General features: G+C 37.0%; 2 protein-coding genes across 15 annotated transcripts in view; both read left to right on the forward strand.

Annotated features, from left to right (window-relative positions):
* The window catches only part of cntn6 (contactin 6), a 195,345-nt gene that overhangs the window by 22,093 nt on the left and 145,494 nt on the right, over nt 1–27,758 (forward strand). The gene's annotated exons all lie outside the window — the stretch shown is intronic.
* On the forward strand, nt 7,492–11,894 carry LOC148679695 (uncharacterized). Its single transcript, XM_088651036.1, has 2 exons — nt 7,492–7,592; nt 7,940–11,894. The coding sequence occupies exon 2, from the start codon at nt 8,159–8,161 to the stop codon at nt 11,888–11,890; it is 3,732 nt and encodes a 1,243-aa protein (XP_088507162.1). The 5' UTR covers nt 7,492–7,592; nt 7,940–8,158; the 3' UTR covers nt 11,891–11,894.

The raw sequence follows: 27,758 nt of genomic DNA on the forward strand, positions 1-27,758 counted from the left end.
TGAGACCTTCTGGATACCTGGGAGTGTCAGCAAACTAGTGCAGAGATACAATCAAGGTTGCTGAATTCAGGATGGATTGGAATGTTTTAAAGTCTATTTATTGGGCACGTTTTATTATTGTGCACCATCTTTGTCAATGATATTGTTTATTCTAGAAGTTGAAACTGCTTGTGGTGTTGATTTATATTACAGGTCTCTGAATCTGATAGTATGCAATTTGTCTGCCGCGTCAATGCATTGACTAATAAACTGTATATTGTAATTGGCAGAGAAAAAAAAAACAATTATGACTGGCCAACTTCTTTTTAAATAGTCTCTCAAGGACTGTCTTTTGTGTTTAAACTTTTAAAGTCCATAGGGAAGACCTGGTCCAATCCAATGATGCAGTAAGGAAGAGTTGCTTGATCCAGAATAAATGGGATCTTGGAGACAATGAGTGCACCTACCTCTCTCTGGACCAATTGGTCATTAATATTGTCCCAGAGAAAAGTTGCAGCTTCTAATGACATTGCCTGAATATGCTTGACTGTATTACAGTTCCTCGAATCTGGTGGTAAACAATTTGTCCTGTCATTGCACATATTGACCCATTGCTTTAATGCTAAGGAGGAAAGGAAGAACGTTATTTTCAGCCAACTTCTGAAACTCATTCTGAAATTTATAACTGGTTTCTGGGTTGAGGCCTTCTTGGTCCCTGGTGAGCATAACAATCTCCAGTGATGAAATGTGAGTTGCCGGATCGAAGATGGATTGACTGTGTCTCTTGGAGATAGTGATAGCACTAGTTGGAAGTATCTCATGCTTTTCTTGGACATATCAGTTATTGTGCACCAGCTTTGTCATTGGTATTGTCCCTGAGCACATTTGCAACTGCTTAAGGGTATCCTTAACATACTTTGCAATGTTACAGCTCTCTGAATATGGTAGTACACAATCCATATTTGCAATGCATGCATTGGCATTTAATACACATGGTAATGCAGAGAAAATCAAAAGTTATTTCCATCCAACTTTTAGAGCTCATTTATTTTTGTTCAGAAAAATCTTTATAACCAGCTTTTGAATTGATACCTTCTACTTCCCTGGTGAGGACAAGGATCTAGTGCAGTGATGAAATCCTAGTTGTTAGATGTAAAGATGGATAGTCTGCATGTCTTGGAGTCATTGACAGCTCTAGTTCCCTTGGCTGTTTATCGGACCTATTGGTTTATTGTGCACCAGCTTTGTCATTGTGCCCTTACAAGACTTTGCAACTGCTGATTGCAAGGATCATGTCTTGATTTTAAATTATTTAATTAGGACGGGAAGGTCTGACTTTGCTTTTACAAAAGTCTTGTCACTTAAAAAAAATAATGTACAGTATAGAATATAAAGTCATGATGCAGTAAGAAAATAATGAATATTGTGTATGACTCCCATGAGCTTGCACGACTGCATCCATACATCTCAGCAATTACTTTATTAATAACTTTATTGATGAGTCATCTGGAATGGCAAAGAAAGCATTCTTGCAGGACTGTCAGAGTTCATCAAGATTGTTTGGCTTCATCCTCAATACCTCCTCCTTCATCTTACCCCAGCCATGCCCAATAATGTTCAAGTCTGATGACTGCGCTGGCCAATCCTTGAGCCCCTTGACCTTCTTTGCTTTCAGGAATTTCGATGTGGAGGCTGAGGTATGAGAAGGAGCGCTATCTTGCTGAAAAAAAAGGCCCTCTCCTGTGGTTTGTGATGTAATGAGCAACACGTATGTTTTGATACATCAGACTGTTGATGTTGCCATCCTCTCTGCAGATCTTGCATGCCATACTGAATGTAAACCCAAACCGTGATTTTTCCATCACTAAACTTGATCAATTTCTGTGAATCTTGGGTCCATGCAGGTTCCAATTGGTCTTCTATTTGTGATGGTTGGGATCAGGGGCGTAGTGGACCTTTTAAAAGTCAAGGGGTGGGGGGTGGGGTCTGTATGAGATCCTAAAGTTTACGTTCATAAAATTACTAATCACCTGTTCCTAATTGATCTTTCGCTAAAAGTGACAGTTGTTACGCCCTTAGTTAGGATGCCATTCAACAGATGATTCATCTGAAAAATCTACCATCTACCACTTTTCAAAATATTTAACTAGAAGTCATTATTGGTTGTTCTTACAACTGGGATTGACAGAAAGACTTTTGTCAAATAGAGTGCATGCTTCATATTTGCATCACATACATTAACATACTGTATAACTTCAGAGGAGAAACTATTTTATCCTTCCAACTTTTGGAGATCACTAAGAATTGTTCTGAAGGAACTTAATAACTGGCTACTGAATTGATACCTTCTACAGCCCTGCTGAGGGCACTAGGTCCAATGATGAAATCTGAGTTTCTGGATTGAAGATGGATGGACTGTCTGTCTTTGGCTCTTTATATGTCCCTTTATTGGATATACCGGTTATTTTGCACTAACTTGGTCTTGCAACTGCTTGGAGTGTAGCTTGAATTCAGTATGTGTGACTCTATATATTGCATGTATCAACTTCTTATTGCAATATGAAAGAAAAGTGTTATGTCCTGCCACTAGAACTCTCACCAAACTTAATAACTAGCTTAGGTTAAGACTTTCTAGATCACTGCTAAGAACCACTGTATTTTCCATTGATGAAATCTGGGAGAGTTGCTGGATACAGGATGGATGGTCTTTGAGCACAAGGTCTTGGAGACAATGGGAGCTGCTCACGTTCCACTGGGGCATAGAGATGATGGCTCATTTTCGGCATGGCTACACAGAGTAGAAGCTCATTACTTTGTGCTTGAAAGAATCTCACAGATGGAGACTCGTTCTCAGGTTTAATGTGGATGTACTGAAAGGACAAGTCCTGTGTGAGATTCCCACGAGAGAATTTTCATGGGTGAGTGGGAGTTTTTGAGAACAGGCTACAATCTACTATTATATGGAATGCGGCCCAGTGTGTGCCAATTAGACCGTAATCTACCCATGTGAAGGGGAGAAAATTATTAAAGCAGACATTAGAGTGGCAAAGGGCCAATGTATGAACTGAGGGCTTAAAAGTTAACAACTGAGGATGACAACACCACTAGACACTAGAGTCAGTCTGTCTCTAATAATGCGTGGGTTTTCTTCATTGATAAGCCATTCACCGAAACAACTCTACCGTCGTTTTGTTCTTGACCATATTTCAAATCGGTAATTACTGTGCAATCATTCCAGTTCTCACATGGCCATAAAAAGGTTTTCAGGATTGAAAACGGTGCTGGTAAATTTGAAAGAACCGTAATTTGAGCCATAACAAAAACGTAATGTTAGTGTCTTAATTTCTACTCATCACATTTCCATTTGCAGACATGCAATTACTCCAAAGGCTTCAATCAGTCACTGATGTACAGTGAATTGTTTGTCTGGCAGAGTGTCACTTGAATGTGTTTAACTGACCACTTAATCAAGAGCCATCGCTGCTCTCGGATTTGATATTCAAATTTATGGGGAAGATAAAAACACAAAAAAGAGACACTTTTAAAAAATGTCCACAATTGATTTAAAGGTTAAATTATCTAAATCCTTAAATAAAGAAGGATATTAAAATTTCATTAGTGTCTCTGATGTCAAACACTGGGAAAACAAAAGTCAAATGTTATGCTTTGAAGAGCACTCGAATGAATAATTCATTGGTAAAACATCAGGTTTGCTTTGTTTTTTATAGTGAAATATTTTGGCCCAATCCCAATTCTACCTCTTAGCCCTTCCTCTTACACCTCGTTTTGTGCATTCCCGTGAAGGGGTAAGGGTGCCCCAATAATCTTTAGCTGGAAGGCATAGGGTTAAAGGGAAGGGTTAGATAGCCCTTGAAATTGATAATTTTATGGACCACACTCAAAATCGATATTTACAAAAATTTCCCAGAGTACACCTTCTACAACGGCAGCACACAAAAGTCAGGAGATGCACAAATTAGTATTTTTTTGTCATTTTTTGGAAGTTTTACAACAAACAAGCATATTTTTTTGATACAATGGTTCTCAAACTGTGCTACACATGCTTCCTTACAGTGCTACATGGAAGAATCGCTGAATAGTAAAATAATAAAATGAACACTCTTTTAACTCTTTGACGAGTATGATAACATTGATGTGATCAGACAGCATTGGCTGTTCTCTGAAGCTTGGGTTCACACCAGCGTGCTCAGAATGTTTACTTTAGTGCATCGCGTCATCAGATGTTAAAAATCAATCTGCTTGGCGCAGAGTCAGAGGCGTGCGGCACCTGCGAAGAAAACACACGCAAAAGAAGTCCTTCTGCAGACCAGTGCTGATGTGTTGGCATTTCAGTTACTGCAAACTCAGGAATTTCCCCATGCTGCATCATTGGTAAAATAATTATTACAAATGTGTTAAAATGTGTGCTCGTAGTTATGTAAAATAATGCTTGTGGCTTTTGGTTTACCTCAGATTTAGACTAATTAATTTGGATGGGATTCAAATGGCGCGAGACAGAATGTAGACCCAAGCAACATTGCCACGCTCGAAGCTTAAAATAGAACATTATTAAAGTTAGTATCCGTAAGCATAGATAGAGGAACCCTGAACTGTACCCGAGTCTGCTTGAAAATCTGTGATCGGTACGTGGTTACCACTAACTTCACTGTTCACTTGTGATCTCATTCGCACCAAATCACGGAATTAGCTTAAATGCTTTATTAGGCCTACTTCATTACTGTATTTCAATACTGGTCATTATGGTGGTACTTGGAGAGACATTTTCTGAGGTGGTACTTGGTAAAAAAAAATTGAGAACCGCTGTTTTAATCATAATGCCATTTGTGTTTTACCATAAAAAAAGATAAAAACTTTTATTATGAAATTATGCTATCTATAATCCATAATAATAACTCTTGTATAGTAGTCCTGCAACATACGTTCACATCTGTAACTCAATGACACTCAGAAACTCTTAATTTACTCTGATATTCTTAATATACTTTTCGTATGGATTAAAATCGCCATGGTGTAAATACACAGTACAGTTACGAGCTTGTTGCTACATTATATGACGTGTACAGGTGTTGTCCCATTTTTTACGGGTAAAATATAAAAGTTTCAAGGGCCAAGGGGAAGGTATAGGGGTAAAAAAGAAATAGAATTGGGGTTGGGCTTTGGTCAAAATACACAGGCATATGCAGTGAGTGTGTGTAGTTTGTCCAGGAATGACTTTCTGAACTATTGTTTTTGTAAAACTGTTGCAAACTAAAGGAAACTGCCTATTAGAAAAAGGTCAAATCAATACGGCCTGATCCAGCTTCCAGTTCCAATTGGAAAAATGCCAATATGGGAAAGAAATGTATTGAGCTGTATAGACAGTCTTCTTGAACTGCTTGTTCAGGATTAAGATCTCAGCTTGAAAACCAAGCTGTGAGCGAACCAAGATAGGAATATCAGCCTTTTAGATACAGCAATTAAATATTACAATATTTAAGAATTATGCATTCTTCATTTTCACCATTTCACGCTTTTTACCAGTTTTAATATAACAATGAAAAGCTAATGATAGCTTGAGGGGCTTTAGCTGTGAGCGTAGATTCAGCGAGTCCAACAGTAATACACACCCTGCTGCTTTTCTAAGAGCAGTTATATGGATTTATTAGTGTGAATGTACATTTTGCAGCATTTTTTGATATTAAATATGCATTATGGGATTCACAACAAGAATAAAATGCTTATGAGCTTATGTCGACCCTTCATCTGTAAAGAGCGTATTGCTTCCTCGTGGGCTGGCGCTGACAACAAGATAATTGAGGTTTTTAGCGTGGACTAAACCGCAACGCCTTTAATGGAGCGGAAACAAAAACGTTGCTTCAATTCTATAATCGTCTTCCACCAATAATCCTTCCTCTCTTGTATACTGAATGGGTCTCGCATAATGTTGATTTTAGACCTCATCTAATTCCGAGCACTAAAAATCTCATTCTGCTTTTGTTGGTGTAAAACAGCAAGAGGATATGAATTATAAATACTGTCTCGGCTTGAGCGAGAGCAATTTTGTCTACACGCATATCAATCCCATGTGGCCCAAACAAATATGCTTGTCACTTTGCATAATGTATAAGTTACAGGGCAGACTGGTCGTGTCTGTTAATGTAATGAGGAAGGTTACCTGAGCTCCCTCCTGCTAGCGGTGCCAAATCCAATGGTGGAAACTCGATCTCGTCATTTGGGAATAGCTGGGTTGATTTGATTTCGGGTTATTGTCCTGAACCACTGGATTTCAAGGGCTAATTTTAAACTTTTGGATTGAAGGTATCTGTGGTTCGCACTTAATGCTTTGCTGGCTGTGTGTTTTTAAGTGTGTTGTCTTTACTTTTTAAAGGGCTGGATCACCCAAAAATTTAAATTTGCTGTTATATTCCTAACCCTAATCCTCTCTGAGATGTTGGTGACTTATAGTGACTGCTGGCACTTTAAAAGTCGTCTTTAACAGTCTTAGTAAAAGTCTTAAGAGAACTAATTCAGGCAAAGCTAAATGTATACATGGTTGCTCCTGATGATACTTTAAGCTCTTATGAAGCAAAATAATTGTGCAAGAAATTGAACATTATTTACAGCATTACAGTGTTACTTTTAAAACACAGTCTCGGCAAATGATCCCATAGGTGTGTCAAGATGTTTATGAATGAATGCTTTTAAAATAAAATGATTAAACAGTCACTGGCCTCAAAAACACATGCAAATGATAAATAATAGTAGAAACTCAACATTGCATTTCTTGAAATGTGACTATCGATCACATTGGGATAGGGCCGCACAAAATATAGTTTCAGCATCAACGTGTGAGTCTGCAATAGTCACATCGCAGGGATATGCAATACAGTTGGGATTATAGTTGATAATAGATTAGTAGTTATAGCTACTCCAGACAAGTGGAGTAATGAAACATGTTACCCTTAGAAAGGAAGTTTATTATTTGCATATTTTTTAAGGCCAGACTGTAAGGGCAAACTTGAGCCATTTGTGCTCAATAAATGAAACGTTTGTGACGTAAAGACTAATTGAACATTATATAATTGTTTACTCAAATACAGCGATAGTGTTATTATCATCATCATCATCATTATCATCATTATTTTTATATTATTATTATTATTAATGTGTTATTATTGTTATTATACAGTGATTATTTAATTTCTGCTTTTAAATTAACTCCTCAATAATCATAAATTATTGTTTATTTGCATCTTTTGTCTGTTGTATTTAACTATGCTTGTCATTTTTTAAATATGTTTTATGCAGAGATGCTCCCCTTCAGAATTATCCAAATCCAAAAAAATATGTTTTAAATTACGCATAATATATCGTAGTGAATGTGTTGTTATCACAATGTTTGGTAGACTTATTTTCTATTCTGGAGTGAATATGTATGTTTTTCATTATTACGACGTGGCCCCTTTAAGAATCTTAGGTTTCAGAACAGAGTCATACCATGTGAGCACTGATGAGGAAGTGAGCAGGCATGTTGCACAGAGCAGCACAGTCAGACAATCCTGAGTTAATTCTGTGACGTTTGCATTCATCTTGTGTTTGTTTTAGCATCGTGGGTATGTATTGACTGTTTTAATCAATGTCTATTATTTCAGATGCTTTAGGTCATTTTTATATAGTTATTATTAGAAGTCTATTATTTTCTGTCTGCTTCACTATGGTTAAGGGACATAGTGAGTGTAATCTCTGTCTAGTTCATTGAAAGTTCATGCAATTCAGTATAGTTAAAAAGTGATTTAAGAATTGTGTGTGTGTTTAACATGATTATATTACATTTAAGAGAATGTGTGTTTAAGAGAAAACACATAAAGCCTTGAAGACATTCATTTATGTACTTCTTTGCGAATGTATACATCTTAACAACAACATGCTTAGTGTTGATTATGCCTTTTGTGCATTTCAGTTTTACCTTTCTTTGGAATATCAATAAACCTGTGGACAAGGAGTTATCGTCTTCAGAGTTTTGATGTCAAGGAAGAGTTTATCTGGCTGTAAAGTTATATTCAGCACATATAGCGAGGACAGCACAGTAAAACCACGGCCTTACAACTGCAAGTGGCAACAAAGGCAAATAATCGTCACACCCAGCTAGTAATCAATTAACAGATGTGTTGCTGGAGCCATGACAACAGAAACATCGTCATTAAAGACGCGCTCATGCGCTTCATGTTCTTCAGCACGATCCAATACATCGTCAACTGGATCAGCAGCTGCTAAGGCAAGAGCAAGAGCAGAGGCAGCAAAAGCTCGACTTACTTTCGCTGAAGAAGAGGTTAATTTAAAGCTACAAAAAGCCAAAGTTGAGGCATCTATGGAAATGCTGCAGCAGAAAAAAGAGGTAGCTGCAGCTGTTGCAGAAGCAGAGGCTCTTGAAGCTGCCATTGATGAGCATTCTGAAAAACACAGTTGCAAGCTAAGTTTGAACTCTGTTCCCTTGGAAACCACACAGCGAACAGAACAATATGTTATCGACCAAACCAAAAATCTAGACAAGGATCTACAACTGTGTGATGTTCCTGCGAAAATAGAACCAAGTACAAGTTACAGTATTTCAGGTTCACAGCTAAAACCTGAAGCCAAGCCTTTCCTTTTACGACACAACAGTGTCTCTTTTCAACTACCTGATACCACCTTAAAACACTCTGTAACATCACCTGCAAACACATATCCGACTCCTTCGCAGCAATTCGGATCACAAAATAACATCAATACGTCTAATCCTCTGAACTCTGAATACCCCATGTTTCAAAATTCAAATGATTGCAGTTCAAACATGAACGACTTTGTAAGATATCTGGCTCGTCGAGAGCTTGTTTCAACAGGCTTACTACAGTTTAACGACAAACCCCAGAATTACAGAGCCTGGAAACGATCTTTTCAAAATGCAACTTTTGATTTAAATCTGACTCCAAGTGAAGAAATGGATCTCCTGTTGAAGTGGTTAGGCAAAGAGTCAGCCGAGCAAGTGGAACAGATAAGAGCAATACATATTAATCACCCACAAGCTGGGCTGGCGATGGCATGGGACAGACTTGATCAAACATATGGCTCAGCAGAAATAATAGAACATGCTCTATTCAAACGAATCGATGCTTTTCCTAAAATAGCCAATCGAGATTATTCAAAATTGTCAAAATTGAGTGATCTGCTAATGGAGTTGCAGTCTGCTAAGGCTGAAGGAGACTTACCTGGTCTTGTTCTCTTAGACACTGCAAGAGGCATCTATCCAATAATACAGAAGTTACCATTTCGTCTGCAAGAAAAGTGGGCATCAGTTGGTGCAGCCTATAAGCGACACAATCAAGTTCCATATCCTCCATTTGCTTACTTTGTAGACTTTGTTAGCCAGGAGGCAGATATTGGAAATGATCCGAGCTTCAGCTTTGTCTCTTACATAGACACAGCTCCTAAAGTAGAGAAGGCAGCTTGGAAGAGCAGTAAACAACACGAAATCTTTGTACACAAGACAGCAGTATCTTACGGAGACTGTGCTGATACTGGCGGGCTTTATAAGCAATCTGATGACTGTGAGAAACTGTGTCTCATCCACAAAAGACCACACCCTCTTAACAAATGCCGTGTCTTTTTAGAGAAGTCTACTGATGCTCGGAAGGCATTTTTGAGGGAGCATAATGTATGCTTTAAATGCTGCTCTTCAACAACGCATATCGCAAAGAACTGTAAAACTAAAGTTCAATGCTCTGAATGCAAAAGTGAAGGACACAACACGGTACTCCACCCTGGACATGCATCCTGGAAAGAGTCAAACCCTGCCACAAAGCATGGCGGGGAGGGAGAGCAACCCTCATCTCAATCTCAAGTCGACAGCAAATGCACAGAAGTCTGTGGGGAAAATCAAACAGACCGATCGTGCTCAAAAGTATGCCTTGTAAAGGTATTTCCAGCTGGCCAAAAAGACAAAGCAGTAAAAGTATATGCAATCTTGGATGAACAGAGTAACAGGTCTCTGGTTCGTTCACAGTTTTTTGAAGTTTTCAGTGACCAAAGTCCTTGTGCTCCTTACATATTGAGAACATGCGCAGGAGTGAAGGAGTCAGCAGGAAGACGGGCCAGTGGCTATGAAGTAGAGTCTCTAGATGGAACTGTTTGCATTTCACTGCCAAGCTTGATAGAATGCAATGATATTCCTAATAATAGAGATGAGATCCCAACCCCTGATGTTGCTCGCAGTCACACACACCTAAAGTCTATGGCGCACTTCATTCCAGAACTAGACCCAAAAGCCCCAATCATGCTTCTCTTAGGTCGAGATGTTATACGGGTCCACAAAGTCCGTAAACAAGTGAATGGCCCACACAATTTGCCTTATGCACAGAAGTTGGATCTGGGATGGGTTATAGTAGGTAATGTATGTTTAGGGAATGTCCACAAACCTCTGACAATCAGCACATTCCACACAAACACTGTAGAACCAGAACGTCCAACTCTCTTTAAACCATGTCCAAATGTTTTCCATGTTAAGGAAACATGCAAAGACTTTCAAATTGCTAACCACTGCCCAACATACCCGGAAGCTAAATTCACCTGTGATGTTGACTGTCTAGGAGACAATGTGTTTCAGAGAACCAAAGAGGACAATCAAGTGGCTCCTTCAATTCAGGATGCAACTTTCATGAAAATCATGGATGAAGGTTTACGGAAGGATTCAAATAACAGTTGGGTAGCTCCATTACCTTTTAAGAGTCCTCGTCCTCGTCTTCCCAACAACAGAATACAAGCCCTAAAACGACTTATATCACTCAAGCACAACTTTGAAAGGAAGCCGATGATGAAAGAACACTTTCTCAAGTTCATGGAAAAGATATTCAAAAATGGACATGCCGAGTTAGCGCCTCCTCTTGATGAGAAAGAAGAACAATGGTACCTGCCAATATTTGGAGTGTACCATCCAAAGAAAGTGAATCAGATCAGAGTAGTTTTTGATTCGAGTGCACAACACAATGCAATATCTCTGAATGATGTGCTGTTGACCGGGCCTGACTTAAACAACACCCTGGTAGGGGTAATGATGCGCTTCAGAAAAGAAGCAATTGCCTTTACTGCAGACATAGAACAGATGTTCTATTGTTTTTTGGTAAGAGAGGAAGATAGAGATTTTCTTTGTTTTCTTTGGTTTCAAGACAATGACACTTCCAAAGACATTGTAGATTACCGCATGAGAGTGCATGTCTTTGGAAACAAACCCTCACCTGCAGTGGCTATACATTGTCTGCATAAGTCTGTTCAGATTGACAATTTCCATGTCGACTCTGAGGTCAAGCAATTTGTGATGCGTGACTTCTACGTGGATGATGGTCTCAAGTCTTTGCCTACAGTAGAAGCTACGATCAGTTTGTTAAAAAAGACACAAGAGGTTTTGTCTAAATCCAATCTGAGACTACATAAGATAGCAGCAAACAGCAAAAAAGTCATGGAAGCCTTTCCATCGACAGACCATGCATGTGATCTGAAAGATCTAGACTTTGAGGAAGACACGCTGCCAATGCAGCGTAGTCTTGGTCTAAATTGGGACCTCCATTCTGATTGCTTCCGATTTAGTGTCAGTGATGAGGTAAAACCCTACACCCGTCGAGGTGTCTTATCCACTATTAACAGACTCTATGATCCCCTTGGGTTTGTAGCGCCGGTCACAATTCAAGGCAAAGCTATTCTGAGAGAACTTACTGCTGTGAGCGGTGACTGGGATGCTCCATTGCCACAAAAGATGGAGGACGCTTGGACCTTGTGGAGAGTTTCCTTGTCAGAGCTGGCTAATTTTTCTATTCCCAGGGTTTATACTGAGATTTCGACATCGACAGCTATGAGAAGAGAACTATGTGTTTTTGCAATTTGACGCTGTAACCTACTACACGGACAGTAAGGTAGTTCTTGGGTACATTTGTAATGAGACCAGGCGCTTTTATGTTTATGTGAGTAACCGCATTCAGCGTATCCGAAGGTCTTCTAGTCCAGAGCAGTGGAGATATGTTCCTACTGAACAAAACCCAGCAGACCACGCAACACGTTTTGTTTCTGCAGCCCACTTACAAAAAACCAACTGGTTAAGTGGACCCAACTTTCTGCTCACGCAAGGACCAGATATTCAGAACACTTTCAATCTGGTTAATCCAAGTTCAGATCCTGATGTGCGTCCTCTAGTGTCCACACTAACCACCACAGCATTAACCAAGCAGCTTGGTTCTGAACGGTTTGCCAAATTCTCCTCTTGGAATTCACTAACTGGTGCCATTACTCGCCTTATCCACATAGCTCATCATTTTAAAACAACAGAGAAGGAAAACAGTTCTTGCAAAGGCTGGCACTACTGCAAAGAATTCACAATGGAAGAATCTGATAGAGCTATAAACATCATCCTCCGAGCAGTACAAGAAGAGGCTTACAGTCATGAGATTGAATGCATTAAACGGCAAGAGAGGATACCAAAGAGCAGTCCACTCCATACTTTGGATCCATTCATTGATCAGCAAGGTCTTCTGAGGGTCGGAGGACGTCTCCACCTTTCAAGTCTTAATCAGAGAGAGAAGACTCCTTTGTTAATTCCCGGCAAGAGTCACATTGCCACTTTGATCATTAGACATCACCATGAGCGTGTTCAGCATCAAGGTCGTCACTTTACGGAAGGAGCGGTCCGTGCTGCTGGTTTTTGGATAATTGGTGGAAAACGAAGGGTGAGCAGCATCATACACCAATGCGTAACTTGCAGACGGCTCAGAGCTCCACTCAGCATCCAAAAAATGGCTAACCTTCCAGCAGAACGGCTCTCAGCAGACCCTCCTTTTACCAACGTTGGACTGGATGTGTTTGGCCCTTGGAATGTCTCCTCCCGTCGGACAAGAGGTGGTCTCCTATACAGCAAGAGGTGGGCCGTAATTTTTACATGCATGAGCATAAGAGCTGTTCATATAGAGGTTATTGAATCTCTCGACACATCCAGTTTCATCAATGCTCTTAGACGTTTTCTTGCTGTGCGTGGACCTGTCAAGCATATTCGCTCCGATCGTGGGACAAACTTTGTAGGTGCATGTAAAGAGCTACAGATACCTTCAAACATTGACAGCAAAGTTGTAAAGACGTATCTGTCAGATCAAGGTTGTACATGGACCTTTAATCCTCCGCATGCTTCCCATTGTGGTGGATCATGGGAAAGAATGATTGGTCTGGCAAGGAGAATTCTTGATTCCATGTTTCTCCAGTTGAAAGACAAACTTACCCATGAGGTGCTGGTGACCTTCATGGCAGAGGTAACAGCTATTATCAATGCCAGGCCTCTTGTTCCTGTGACAACAGACCCCCATGAGTCATTCATACTCACACCAGCAGCTCTCTTAACACAAAAGGTGAACCCTGTTGCTGCACCTACAGGCAAGTTTGGAGTTACCGACTTGTACAAGTGCCAGTGGCGGCAAGTTCAACACCTTTCCAACACATTCTGGGACAGATGGCGTAAGCAATTCCTTCCAACCCTACAACCACGCAAGAAATGGCAGTCCGTTCATCCAAATGTCAATACAGGAAGTGTTGTCCTCCTTAAGAACAGCCAAGTACCACGGAATGAATGGCCTCTTGGACTGGTAACACAATCATTCCCTAGCAAAGATGGTAAAGTGCGTCAGGTTGAGGTTAAGGTCATTAAACCAGGAGGTTCCACTCTTTTTCTTAGGCCTGTTACAGAGGTAGTGCTTCTTCTTTCCTCAGAGTCTAAAGTAGATGAATAACTTCGAATTATCTAGTGATGTTTATTAACATCAGACGGGGAGTGTGTTGTTATCACAATGTTTGGTAGACTTATTTTCTATTCTGGAGTGAATATGTATGTTTTTCATTATTACGACGTGGCCCCTTTAAGAATCTTAGGTTTCAGAACAGAGTCATACCATGTGAGCACTGATGAGGAAGTGAGCAGGCATGTTGCACAGAGCAGCACAGTCAGACAATCCTGAGTTAATTCTGTGACGTTTGCATTCATCTTGTGTTTGTTTTAGCATCGTGGGTATGTATTGACTGTTTTAATCAATGTCTATTATTTCAGATGCTTTAGGTCATTTTTATATAGTTATTATTAGAAGTCTATTATTTTCTGTCTGCTTCACTATGGTTAAGGGACATAGTGAGTGTAATCTCTGTCTAGTTCATTGAAAGTTCATGCAATTCAGTATAGCTAAAAAGTGATTTAAGAATTGTGTGTGTGTTTAACATGATTATATTACATTTAAGAGAATGTGTGTTTAAGAGAAAACACATAAAGCCTTGAAGACATTCATTTATGTACTTCTTTGCGAATGTATACATCTTAACAACAACATGCTTAGTGTTGATTATGCCTTTTGTGCATTTCAGTTTTACCTTTCTTTGGAATATCAATAAACCTGTGGACAAGGAGTTATCGTCTTCAGAGTTTTGATGTCAAGGAAGAGTTTATCTGGCTGTAAAGTTATATTCAGCACATATAGCGAGGACAGCACAGTGAATGAAAATATTGCAATTTCATTTTTTTTCCATTATAGGGCAGCCCAACATTATCAATTCTGAAGCAATATATTGTTCAGCCAGCCCTAATTGATAACTTTGGTATTATGATATATTTTGATTTGTCAACATCAACATTACTCTAGTAATTGTAAAAACGGTTGCAATAACTACAATAATATAAAAAAATTGAATAATATTTTAAATATTTTCATATTTTAAATGCCGCTGCTTTCAAATTTCTATTTTAAATTTGCAGTGCTTAATGGGGAACAAAAAGAAAACAAAATTATATTTTTCAACGTCACTTAAACAAGAAGTAATAAATGTTTTCGAGCTGCAAAGTAGCTTGTTAAAATGATTTCTGTATGAGCATTTGACACATTTAATGAATAATTAAACAAAATATATATTTTAAATTGCAATAACTTGTCATAATTTTTTTTTCTATTATGGCAAAATAAAGAAATGCCAAAATCAAATGATTTTTGTGTGAAAATCATTCATTCATTTATTAATTTTCTTATTCACAGCGGAATGAACCGCCAACTTATCCAGCAACTGCTTTACGTAGCGAATGCCCTTCCAGTCGCAACCCATCTCTGGGAAATGTGTGAAAATCAAATGAGTGAAAACCATTTAAATCAGATGTTTTTCCTTTACGTGAAATAACACAACATGTACTTATAAAAGCACTCTGTTGTAGTGTCAGAGAAGTAATCTCTCTGTTTTTCCACCATGTAAATCTCCACACAGTGAACTTGCAGTGGGAATGTAAGTGTGAATGAGTGTGAGAATTGACCTTGCTGCTTAGATTCAGCCAGATGGTTAAGTGCAGTAAACACAGGGAGGGTCAGAGCACACAGAGACCTCTGCCACATGCTGCAGTCAACACAGCGGGACGGCACGGATCAAGGCACGCGCCGAGCTCTAATGCAGATGGAAATCCACATCAGAGTTAAAGTTAAATACACTCTGATCTGACCAACTTTGACAGGTGCTGAAGATCAGCAAACATTTGCAGTACACGTAGTTCGGAACTGATTTATAAAGACAATCTTTCATTTGATTTGAAGCAAGCATAGAATGAAATTTGGATTTTTGGAACTGGAATGCAGTTATTTATTCATCCATTAATTTTTGTCTTGGTCCCTTTATTCATCCGAGGTTGCCACAGTGGAATGAACCACCAACGTATCCATAATTCTAGCTACTTGACTTCAGACCTTCTTGCTGTGAGGCGACAGTGCTACCCATTGCCTCACTACGCCACTCTGGAATGCAGTTAGTTCAAATGAAATTAATTTTAAGTGTCATTTAATGATGCATTTCAATTTTTAGTGTGGACTTCCCATATACTTAATGAACTTAAAGAAAGTAATTGAGTTTTATGGTTTTTAATTTTAGCTTTAAAATAAATCTTTTTACCAAAATCAGATTTAATTGAGAATTATTTTAATAATTCATTAGTGACAGGACTGTTTCCTAATGCTTTTAAAAAAAGCTGTGGTAAAGCCACTTAAAAAAAACAAAAACAAATCTGGATTCCACAGTTTTAAACAATTAAAGACCAATTTCTAATGTTCCATTTTTTTTTTTTTTGGTAAGATTTTAGTTGTATTGCTACAACTTAATTAATTTTAAATGAGCATTGAGTGCAAGAAAAATATCGGTCAAGTTTTAGAAAAGGTCATAACACTGAAACATCTCTACTAAAAGTAGTAAATGGCATGCGATTACATATAGATAAAGCTAATGCATCAGTTTTTATTTCTACTAGAATTTTTGTCACGATCACCAGCGATCTAACCATCATAGATTGCTGGAGAACATTCATATTGCATAGAACTACAAATCGCCATTAAATGGACTACAAGCTCCTGTCGTGCATCACTCACACACCTGCCCTAGATCACCATGATTGAAGACAGACACAGCTGAAGCTACTCATGAATGGATTACATGGACCATAAAGTCAGCACACAAACGCACAGAAGTAGCTGAGTCTTTTTTAACGTGTATTGACATAGTTTACATTACATAGTGTTCCTCAAGGATTTGTCCTAGGTTAAAGTTTATTTCATTATATATGCTTCCCTTGGGGATTATAATTCAGAAATGTGGCATGAATTATCATCTTTATGCTGATGACAAACAGTTATTCATTTCTGTTGAGCCCAGAGACACTGCTGCAATACAAAATTTGTCCAACTGCATGTCCAATGGATGAATGCAATTTTTTTTTAAGTTGAATAAAGATAAAACTGAAAATCTTATTGTGGTCAAAAATCCTGAGCAAGAGTGGATTGAAGCAGAATTGTGTTCTTTAGGTTTACAATCTAAAAAAGACTTATAGAACCTGGGTGTTATTTTAGATTTTACCTCACCTATTTTGAGCTAAATCTAATAATTTATTGCATATATTAAATAAGGTCTCACGGTGGCACAGTCGGTAGCATAATCGCCTCACAACAAGAAGATTGCTGGAAATACTACTGTATTTCTATTAACTAATGTTAACTAAAATGAACAAAAACAGTAGTAAATGAATTGTTCATTGTTTGTTCATGTAAGTAAATGCATTAAGTAACATTAACTAATGAACCTTATTGTAAAGTGTGACCGGCATTTCTGTGTAGAGTTTGCATGTTCTCCCCGTGTTCGCATGAGTTTCCTCCGGGTGCTCCGGTTTCCCCCACAGTCTAAAGACTTGCACTATAGGTGAATTGGATGAACTAAATTGTCCGTAGTGTACATTTGTGAATGCATATGTAAGGACTATTGTGTGTGTGTGTGTGTGTAATTGTGTAGATATATGCATATATGTATTTACATGCATGCTTCTTAATTTATCTAAGTGCTTTGAGTTGCATGTATGTAGGAAAGGTGCTATACAAATAAAATGTATTATTATTATTATTATTATTATTATTATTATTATTAACAGAAAGATTAAATTTAAACTAATTAAAAGTGTATACATATAAAGAGCTAATAAGAATATTATCAAAATACATTTACAAATACAAATAATAAAAATACAATTACCAAAACTTCAAAATTAAAACGGGAACTGAATATATATAATATAAGCTAATTAATAGATTTATACTATCTTTAAAGTTCAGTGGTTAACACTGACAGGAGGTCATACATTTATAGTAGTGCTGTGGGTGGCACGGTGGCTCAGTGGTTAGCACTGTCACCTTACAGCAAGAAGGTTACTGGTTTGAGTCCCAGCTGGATCAGTTTTCATTTCTGTTGTATAAGTTTCCTCCAGGTGCTCTTTTTCCCCTACAGTTTAAAGACATGTGCTATAGGCGAATTGAATTAACTAAATTGGCCATAGTGTATGAGTGTGAATGAGTGTGTATGGATATTTCCTAGTACTGATTTGCAGCTGGAAGGGCATCCACTGGGTTAAAGCATATGCTGGATAAGTTGGCGGTTCATTCTACACCTGATAAATAAAGGGACTAAGCCGAAGGAAAATGAATTATTGAATGATGTTCAATGATTAACAGTGACTAATCATATACTAAATAAGTGTTTTATTTACACAAAATATGTGAATACATGTATACACAGATGTGTGAATTGATAAATATGCACAGTACACACATTTTTTTATGTAAATGCAAATGTTTATTTAGCTAATGTGATTAATTGTTTAACCATACTAATTTATACAGAAATGTTGAATAATATTTGCATAATACAAACATTGTCATTTTTAAGTAGTTTGCATTATATTAAATCTGTAGTCAATTATATAATAATATAATACATTAAATATATAATTTATTGTAATATTATGACTTTTTAAATCAACATATTTATTTAGTTCTTTTTTTATTTAATCACGTTTGCATTAAAGTAGTTGCTCATTAGACTAGCTTTTTAGTATTAATCACTTTGACGTAAATAACAGTATAAAACACACCTACAAATAAAACAAGGGTCAATAAAAGATAGACCAAATTAACAAACGCTAAAAAACACTTACTTTCGATGACTTTTTTTAAAAATAGTTTTTGACTTGAGTGAAAACCCGCTGGATTCAGTGAATCCGCTTAATTCAGTCTTTTTGAAGCTTGTTCAGAGAAAAATGGCAGCAGACTTTTCTTTCAAACTTTCAGCTTTTTAATAGTTTGTGTTCTTGCCCAAATGCAAATTGATTTCAGAGGAAGTGCATGTTTAGAGTGTCGATTGTAGCATTTATTTTAGTACCTTTGACACCTGGACTGTCCCATCGGTCTGCTGGAAACATCGTTCAGTGCATTCAGTGCAGCATATGATGTGTGATTCTCATGCCACCTGACAAAAAGAGTTTTTTTCATGTGCCATAAAGCAAAAATGTGTGAAGCAAAGCTCTTGCACATCCAAAGGTCCCAAGATGTCACACAGCAAGAGGTAAAAATTGTTCTGAGCCTGTTTGGGCCCCGTTGTGAAATGAATTGTGTTTTGCAGGGTTATTTGATGTCTTTTGTCATGAATTTGCCTGTAGGTATTAAAGGGATAGTTCACGCTAAAATGTCAATTTGCAGTTAATTTACTCGCCCTCAGGCCATCCAAGATATAGGTACCTTTTTTTTTTCTTCAACAGGGTGTTACATATTTATTTTTTTAGCTGAACCAGTGGTCCTTGGTGAATAAAAAAAGATAATAATAAAACTATGCAATACCATGTCTCCTGCTGATACACAGATCTTATGAAGAGTATATATCTAATAATAATAATATACACACACACACACACACACACACACACACACACTTACCAACCACTTTATTAGGTACACCTGTCCAATTGCTCATTAACGCAAAATTTACATGGCAGGATTGTTAAGATGATCTTCTGCAGTTTCAAATCTAGCAACAGAATGGGAAAAAAAGTTGATTCAAGTGACTTTGAACGTGGCATGGTTGTTGGTTGCTGGTCTGGGTATTTCAGAAACTGCTGATGTACTGGGATTTTCATGTCCAACCATCTCTAAGGTTTACAAAGAATGGTCAAAAAAAGAGAAAATATCCAGTAAGTGGCAGTTCTGTGGGCACAAATGCCTTGTTGATGCCAGAGATCAGAGGAGAATGGTCAGACTGGTTCGAGCTGATAGAAAGGCAACAGTAGCTCAAAAAGCCACTCGTTACAACCGAGGGATGAAGAAGAGCATCATGAATGCACAACATGTCCAACCTTGAGGCAGATATTCTACAACAGCAGAAGACTACACTGGGTGCCATTCCTATCAGCTAGGAACAGGAAACCGAGGCCACAATTAGCACAGACTGGTTGTGGTGTAATGGTGTGGGGGATATTTTCTTGGCCCACTTTGGGCCTATTAGTACCACTTGAGCTTTGTGTCAATGCCACAGCCTACCTATATTATTTTGTTGATGACCATCCCTTTATGATCACAGTGTACCCATCTTCTGAAGGCTATTTCCAGCAGGACAATGTGCCATGTCATAAAGCGCAAATCATCTCAGACTGGTTTCTTGAACATGACAATGAGTTCACTGTACTCAATTGGCTTCCACTGTCTCCAGATCGCAATCCAATAGAGCTACTTTGGGATGTGATGGAACAGGAGATTCGTATCATGGATGTGAAGCCGACAAATCTATGTCACGAAGGATTAAAGCAGTTCTGTAGGCAAACGGGGGTCCAGTCCAGTACTATTAAGTTGTACCTAATAAAGTGGTCGGTCAGTGTTAGTGTGTGTGTGTGTATATATATATATATATATATATATATATATATATATATATATATATATATATATATATATATATATATATATATATATATATATATATATATATATATGTGTATATGTATATATATATATATGTATATATATATATGTGTATATGTATATATATATATGTGTATATGTATATGTATATATATGTATATATATATATATATATATATATATATATATATATATATATATATATATATATATATATATATATATATATATGTATATGTATATATAATTATTATTATTATTATTATTATTATTATTATTATTATTTATTTTATTTTTTTTTATAAATATATTTTCTTTTAATACAACAATATTACAATTTAATCCACATCCCTGGGAAACAATCAATATATCAATAGTGTGCGAAATGGCAACAGTGCTATAGTACATGATAAAGATATTAATCTTTTGTTTCGTATAAACAAAGGCAATCAATCAATCAATCAATTGCTGTTGCATATACTGTACTCAGTCAATAGTATTGGTATCTAGACACTATTTTGCACTTGTTTTAGGCAAGTGTATTTTTACAAATCTCCAATCAGTGTCAGCAATTCTCTCTATGACATGCTAATCAGATGTTTTCAGTTGCTTTAATAAGTGTATGTTGAGTAGATTGTGTCTGTTTTGCACAGATGCATTACTACTGGCAAATGTAAATGGAATATGCATACTGAGTAGGAAAGCAATGTATAAAATTGGATTCCAAAATGTAAACACCCCCCTTATGGTTATGATGAATTGTGAACACATTGCCAGCATAACAGCTGGTAGGGATAGACCTTCTTTAGTTTGCATCACTATCAAGTTATGGATCTGCATTGTGTTTTGAGTCTCTTCCCAAGTATGGCTTTTGTCAGATGATTGCCATCTGCTCCAGCTTTCCGAGTGATCCTTCTGCGCTCTCAGTGGCTCGTGTCTAACAGAGATGTCGTCCTGCTCTCCCACCGACACGACCTTGAGTGGAAAGATGCCACGCTCTTCATAAACTGGAGTTGACAGAGCATGGATCTAGAAATGGCATCCTCTGAAATAATCACCATCTCCTGTTGGACAGGTCTTAGCGGGTCCCGTAAGGACAGTGTCTCGTTCACCTAGAGATAACGCTTGAGTGACGTTAGCTTTAACAGGAAGCCAAGGCGCCTTTTTTTCATAAAAGCTGGGGGAAAACCTCCAGCCATGGCAGAAGCGTCTGTCCTTCAGCCTTTATCTCCCCCAGTCTTGCTGTGTGTTCTGGAATATATTATAAGACCTGGCTTTACATTTGATATATTCAAATGAGCATGACATCCCCAGACCAGCTAAATCTCTGCTATCCTCGCCCAGGCTTATCTTCCTATAGGCAGATGAAACCACACTCGAGATTACTTTTTTTTTTTTTTCGCACTGAAGCCTTATTAATATGGTGAGGATCTCGAATTTGCAGGTTTCACTGTGCATGCCGTGCAACTCATAGTCATAGATATTATAATAGTGAGTTTATGAAGTTATTGTGCAAAAGGTGTATGAGTGCCTCAGGGCTCAGTTTTTGGACCACTTATGCGTTATGCCATTATTAAGGGCTGTCATTTAAAATGTGGATTTTTATCTCCACCTCTCATTTTTGCCTGATAATCTGAGGGTAGCTTATATCTCAGTATTTCTTACACTCATTTCTTTCTAGTTCTACTTTATCCAGCTAGTTGCATCAACTCCTTCAGCCTATCTATATGTCTGTTTATATATTCATCTAACGAATATGTTTGTTTTATGAACAAATTTCGAGAGGAGTATGTACAGATGTTTCAGCAATAATGCTACATCATTGACAATCTTTCTATTATCCAATCAGCATTAGATCAAACCCCTTTAAATACAGAACTTTGTCCTACCTGCATTTTCTCAAAACTTTAGCATCCCTTCACCACCCCGACACCTCAGCTCTTAAACATTATCTACCTGGGGGTGCATTCTGGGGGTAGACTAGACACTTCACTCGAACCCCAACGTCTATTTCTTTCTTGATAAGGGGAATCTTACATTAAGTACATTAAGATGCACAATTTACCTATTCAGCTATCAATGTGTGCTAGCAAAATACGTGGAAACTTTGATTTCACACAGACATTTTCATGTTAGATGTGTTTGAATAAATGCATTTAGGTTTAAGTTAAATTATTATCCGTCTATCCATCCATCCACTCCACAACTAACATTATCATACAAATAAACAGATGGTGCTAGTGGATGATGAGCATATTCACAAAATATTAGCACTGACATGTTATCAAATGATGAAAATGATGATCTAGCTCAATCAATCCATTTATCCATCTGTCCATCTATTCATCCCAATCCATCTATCCAGCTCAATCCATCCATCCATCCATCCCAATCCATCCATCCCAATCTATTCATCCATCCATCCATCCATCCATCATTTCATCCATCCATCTATCTCGATCCATTCATTCATCCCAATCCATCTATTCATCCATCCAATCCGTCTACTCCAAATCATCCAGTCCATCCACCCATTCACCCCAATCCATACATTTACCTCAATCACTCCATTCATCTCCATCCATCCGTTCATCCCAATCCATCCATCCATCCATCTATCATTCCGTCCATCTATCCATCCATCTCGATCCATTCATTCATCCCAATCCATCTATTCATCAATCTCAATTCATCCATCCCAATCCATCCTTCTATCCCAATCCATCTGATCCGTCCACTCCAAAACATCCAATCCATCCATTTACCTCAATCCATCCATTCATCTCCATCCATCCATTCATCCCAATCTATCCATCCATCCATCCCAATCTATCCAATCTGTCTACTCCAAACCATTCAATCCATCCACCCCAAATCCACCCATTCACCCCAATCCTACCCCAATACATCCAACCCTGGATCATTGTGGAAACGTAGCCCCGCGGACGTTTCTGCGGACCGCGAGATACGTCCCGGGAGGTACGTATTCGAGCGTTTTTTGTTTTTTGTGGATCCGCAAGAGGCCGATGTGCGCGCTTTTTCGCTTCTCGGGCGCCTCTCGGGAGCTGTCCAGAAAAAGCTGTCCAGAAAAAAAAAAAAAAAGCAAAAGCCCTCGTCTTCGGTTTCGACCGCGTTTTCAGATCCCGCCGCATTCTAGCCCTTATTTTTCGGATTCTGTTTTTCGTCTTACCTGATTTCTGAAACCGCTGTTCCGAGGAGGAGCAGAGCGGCGCCACACCGCCACACAGCGTTCACTCGAAAAAAACTAAACGCAGCCGTACGTACCTCCAGCCACGTAAATCGCGGTCTCCAGAAACGTCCGCGGGACTACGTTTCCAGAATGAGCTTGGGTTGAATACATCCATTTACCCCAATCCATCCATTCATCCCAATTGACACATCCATCCATCCATCCATTCATCCTAATCCTTCCCAATCCATCCAATCCGTCTGCTCCAAACCATCTAAACCATCCACCCAAATCCATCCATTTACCTCAATCCATCCATTCATTTCCATCCATCCATCTATTCATCCCAATCCATTCACTCGTCCTAATCCATCCCAATCCATCTAATCCGTCTACTCCAAACCATCTAATCGATCCACCCAAATCCATCCATTTACCCCAATCCATCCACTCATTCCAGTTCATCTATCCCCATCCATCCACCCCCATCTATCTCATTCATCCCAAACCATCCATCCCAATCCAAAATATATTACTGAATAAATAAAAGATGGTTTGTCTTCTCACAAAGAAGCCAAATTAGAAATGCAAATGTTATCTACATTTAAGGAATTAATTATTTCGCAAAAAATAAATGCTTTAAAATGTGTTTTTAGACTATCAATTAAAGACCAAAATATCTCTGGTTCATCGGCAGGCTCTCTAATGTGCCAGAGAGGTTGGATAGATTACTATTAGCCTCTGTGTGTAGCGTGTATCATCAAGGTGATCAGTCCTCCCTATTAGAGCAGATAACTCTGACTAATCATACCCAATTGCTTTCATTAGGGTGAATGAATTGGTAGCATACATATAAAAGACGGTCTCAGCATTTTCTCTTAAACACAGTCCACATCCTCAACACTCACTGAAGAGCCGCCCACTCACTCGTACATTAAAAGTACTTATAAAATCAAGGTGAAATTGGTCACTCAATCTGCAGTTTTAGTCCAGACATGGTTACACAGCTCGCCTCAAACTGAGACAAAGTTGTTAATATTCCTTTGAACCTAATTATTCTTGTTGACATTAGGATGCTTTCAGCGGTAAGAAATTGGTACGTTTCATTTTGCCGGATAAGACAAAAAAACAAGTAAAAGCAATATTAAAGATGAATTTCTTGAAATTGCCAAAAGCATTTCTCAGGAGTCATTATGAAATAACGTGCTAAAAAAATATAGCCGCAATGAGAGACTTTTCTGAAAAAAAAAAGAAAGAAAATTGTCTTTTGCCGTAAACACTTTTTGGCTGGCTTACAGAGGTAATAAATTCATTCATTTGATAATATGCCAGTGCTATTATTTTGTGTATATTCTCATGTCATCCTCTAGCACCGTCTGTCTCTTTGTATGATAATGATTGCTGTGGTAGTCTACAGTATATGGTTTATTGGAGGGAACTCTTTAATATTCTTGTCTGCTAGTTGCTGCACATGAAGCGTTGGAAGAATTTTGGATCCCTTTTCTTTGACTTGGCCAGACTTAGCAGACTTGTCAGAGGAATTTCTAAACCGTGTCAGTAAAATGAAGCTGATTGAATTCCAGTTTCTTTCTTTTTTTCTTTCTTTTTTTTTTTGGTCTACTTTGTATGTGTAGTGGATTGTTTGATGGCTACCTTGTACTAACAAGCTTTTGGGGGCAATGATTTAAAGGGATAGATCTTTCCATCACTCAGTCATTATTTATTTATTTTTTGTACAATGAAAGAGGTACAAAAATCACACAGATGGTGGTTTATTTTGTACTTTTTTATTGTTAATATCTTTAAATATAGGAGGCTTTAAGAGAGAGAAAGCATGGTGGCTTACACGATCGGTTTTCATGTCACATATGTTTGCATATATGTAATAAATTATTACTTTCAGGTCAACTTAAGATGAGGAAAAATACAATTAATATATAAACTAAGATAATATACTTAGTGCTGCTTTTTTTTAACAATAGTCATGTTTATAAAGGCTTTTTTTCCTCTTATGTTTTGAGTGCCTTGCACATGAAGTTTTTTTTTTTATTTTTTTTTTTTATGTGTGTCTGTCTTAATGAATCTCATAAATCTTTATGAGGAGCACCTACACTTTAGTTACCCCTAAAACACTTCTTTTGTTTGATTCTGGATTTATATAAACTAAGATTTGCAAATATTTTTCAAAATCCTCTTCAATTTGTGCTATTAGACAGTGTTTGCAATAATTATGTATGTATGTTTTTTTTTTTTACAGTTACAGTTATTTATATATTACTTTTTATTCATTTGTTTGCTTGTTACATTTTGTTTATTTATTTCTTACATTGTATACATTTTTTGTAATTTATTTATTTTTTATTTGTTACATTTTTTTATTTCTCATTTATTTCTTACATTTGTTTATTTATTTCTTACATTATTTGTTTATTTCATACATTTTATTTATTTAGTTATTGTTGCTTTTTTACATGTGTTTATTTATTTCTTATATTTATTTTTTACATTTTATGTATTTATTAGTTGTTTGATTGTTGCATTTGTTTATTTCTTACATTTATTTCTTTTTATTTATTTATTGTTTTTTTGTTGGTTAAATTTGTTTATTTATTTCTTATATTTATTTCTTACATTTGAATTATTTATTAAATGTTTTTTTTTCTCACATATGTTTGTTTAATTATTTCTTACACTATTTCTTTCATACATTTTATTTATTTATTAATTGTTTGATTGTTGTTACATTTGCTTTTTTTACATTTAATTAATTTTTATTTGTTTGTTTGTTACATTTGCTTATTTATTTCTTACATTTTATTTATTATTTATTTGTTTGTTTGTTTGTTACATTTGTTTATTTATTTCTTATATTTATTTTGTACATTATATTTATTGTAGGAAATATTTCATTTTTGCTGTTACAACTACTACTGGTACTACTTCTACTGGTACTACTACTACTACTACTACTACTACTACTACTAATAATAATAATGATAATAATAATAATAATAATAATAATGCAAACAATTAAAATGATTTGTAAGAATTTAAATTGAAATAATTGGTGTGCAGTGTTGATTTGTACAGGGTAATAATGTGATTATTTGTTGAAAAAATGTAAACATTTCTTTTTTACGGCTTTGATCAGACATGTTAAGGTCACATTATGGTCTTTTTTATGTTTTTCCTGACATTCAAGCAAAAGTCCAAATATTCATGCTGTGAAAGAACGTGTTTCGGCCTTGTATTTGAATTTCATGCAATTGAATATTAATATTCACAGTCACAAGTGAGGCATTTTAATTATAGTGAGACACATGCTTTGCTTTCTTTGGATTACAGTTTTAATGACAAATGTTGGAACCCCAGGGATTTGTCTTTGGAGACAAATTCTCACGATGAAACACTTTATCCAAATGTGAGACAAATTGTCAGTTTCTCACCCACATTTTACACCAATCCCATATGCTGTTGTTTTTTTCCCTGTGAAACACAAAATAATTTTAAAGAGCCTTCCTACAGATCTTCTCCTACTGTGCTGTCAATTACAGTTGATATAGTTCCCATGGCCTGTGGATAAAGGGATTCAAGTGTGTGTTTTTTTTCACAGAAATAGCCACAATGGATAAGAATATGGAAAACACTCTTTACAATTATATTTTTATACACAAAACATTATGCAGGTGACAGTTATTGTTACTTAACTAAAATAAAATGTATAAAAATCTTGTTTTCAGGTAATTGGCAATTAAATTTTTATTTGCTTCAGCTTAATGTTCTAAAGGTAAACTGACTTTTCAGTATGTAGTATAAATACAGTATTATTCATTCATTCATTCATTCATTCATTCATTTTTCTTCAGCTTAGGAAATAAAGCGAAATGGATCAACAATTCTTAATGAGCCAATTATTCCAGCATTTGTTTTACGCAGCGGGTCCCCTTCAGCTGCAACTTAGTATTGGGAAACACCTATACACTCACACACACACTCGTACACTATTTAGTTTATTCAATTCACCTATAGCACATATCTTTGGACTATGGGGAACCCACGCCAACACGGGGAGAACATGCAAACTCCACACAGAAATGCCAACTGACCCAGCTGGGGCTCGAACCATCAACCTTATTGCTATGAGGCGATTATGCTCCCCAATGCGCCACCGTACTGCCCGCTGCTCAATATTATTATTAAGTATTATAATAATAAATATAATACTAAACACAGTAGTGCATTTATTTTTTATTAACATTTGTGTGTTTATCAATTTTAAAGTTAGT

The sequence above is a fragment of the Danio rerio genome, chromosome 6 (genome assembly GCF_052040795.2).
Source record: "Danio rerio strain M-AB ecotype USA chromosome 6, GRCz13ab, whole genome shotgun sequence".
In the NCBI taxonomy this organism is placed as follows: Eukaryota; Metazoa; Chordata; class Actinopteri; order Cypriniformes; family Danionidae; genus Danio; species Danio rerio.

Coding starts and splice junctions, on each gene's coding strand:
- LOC148679695 (XM_088651036.1), top strand. CDS start 8,159: ATGACAACAGAAACATCGTCATTAAAGACGCGCTCATGCGCTTCATGT.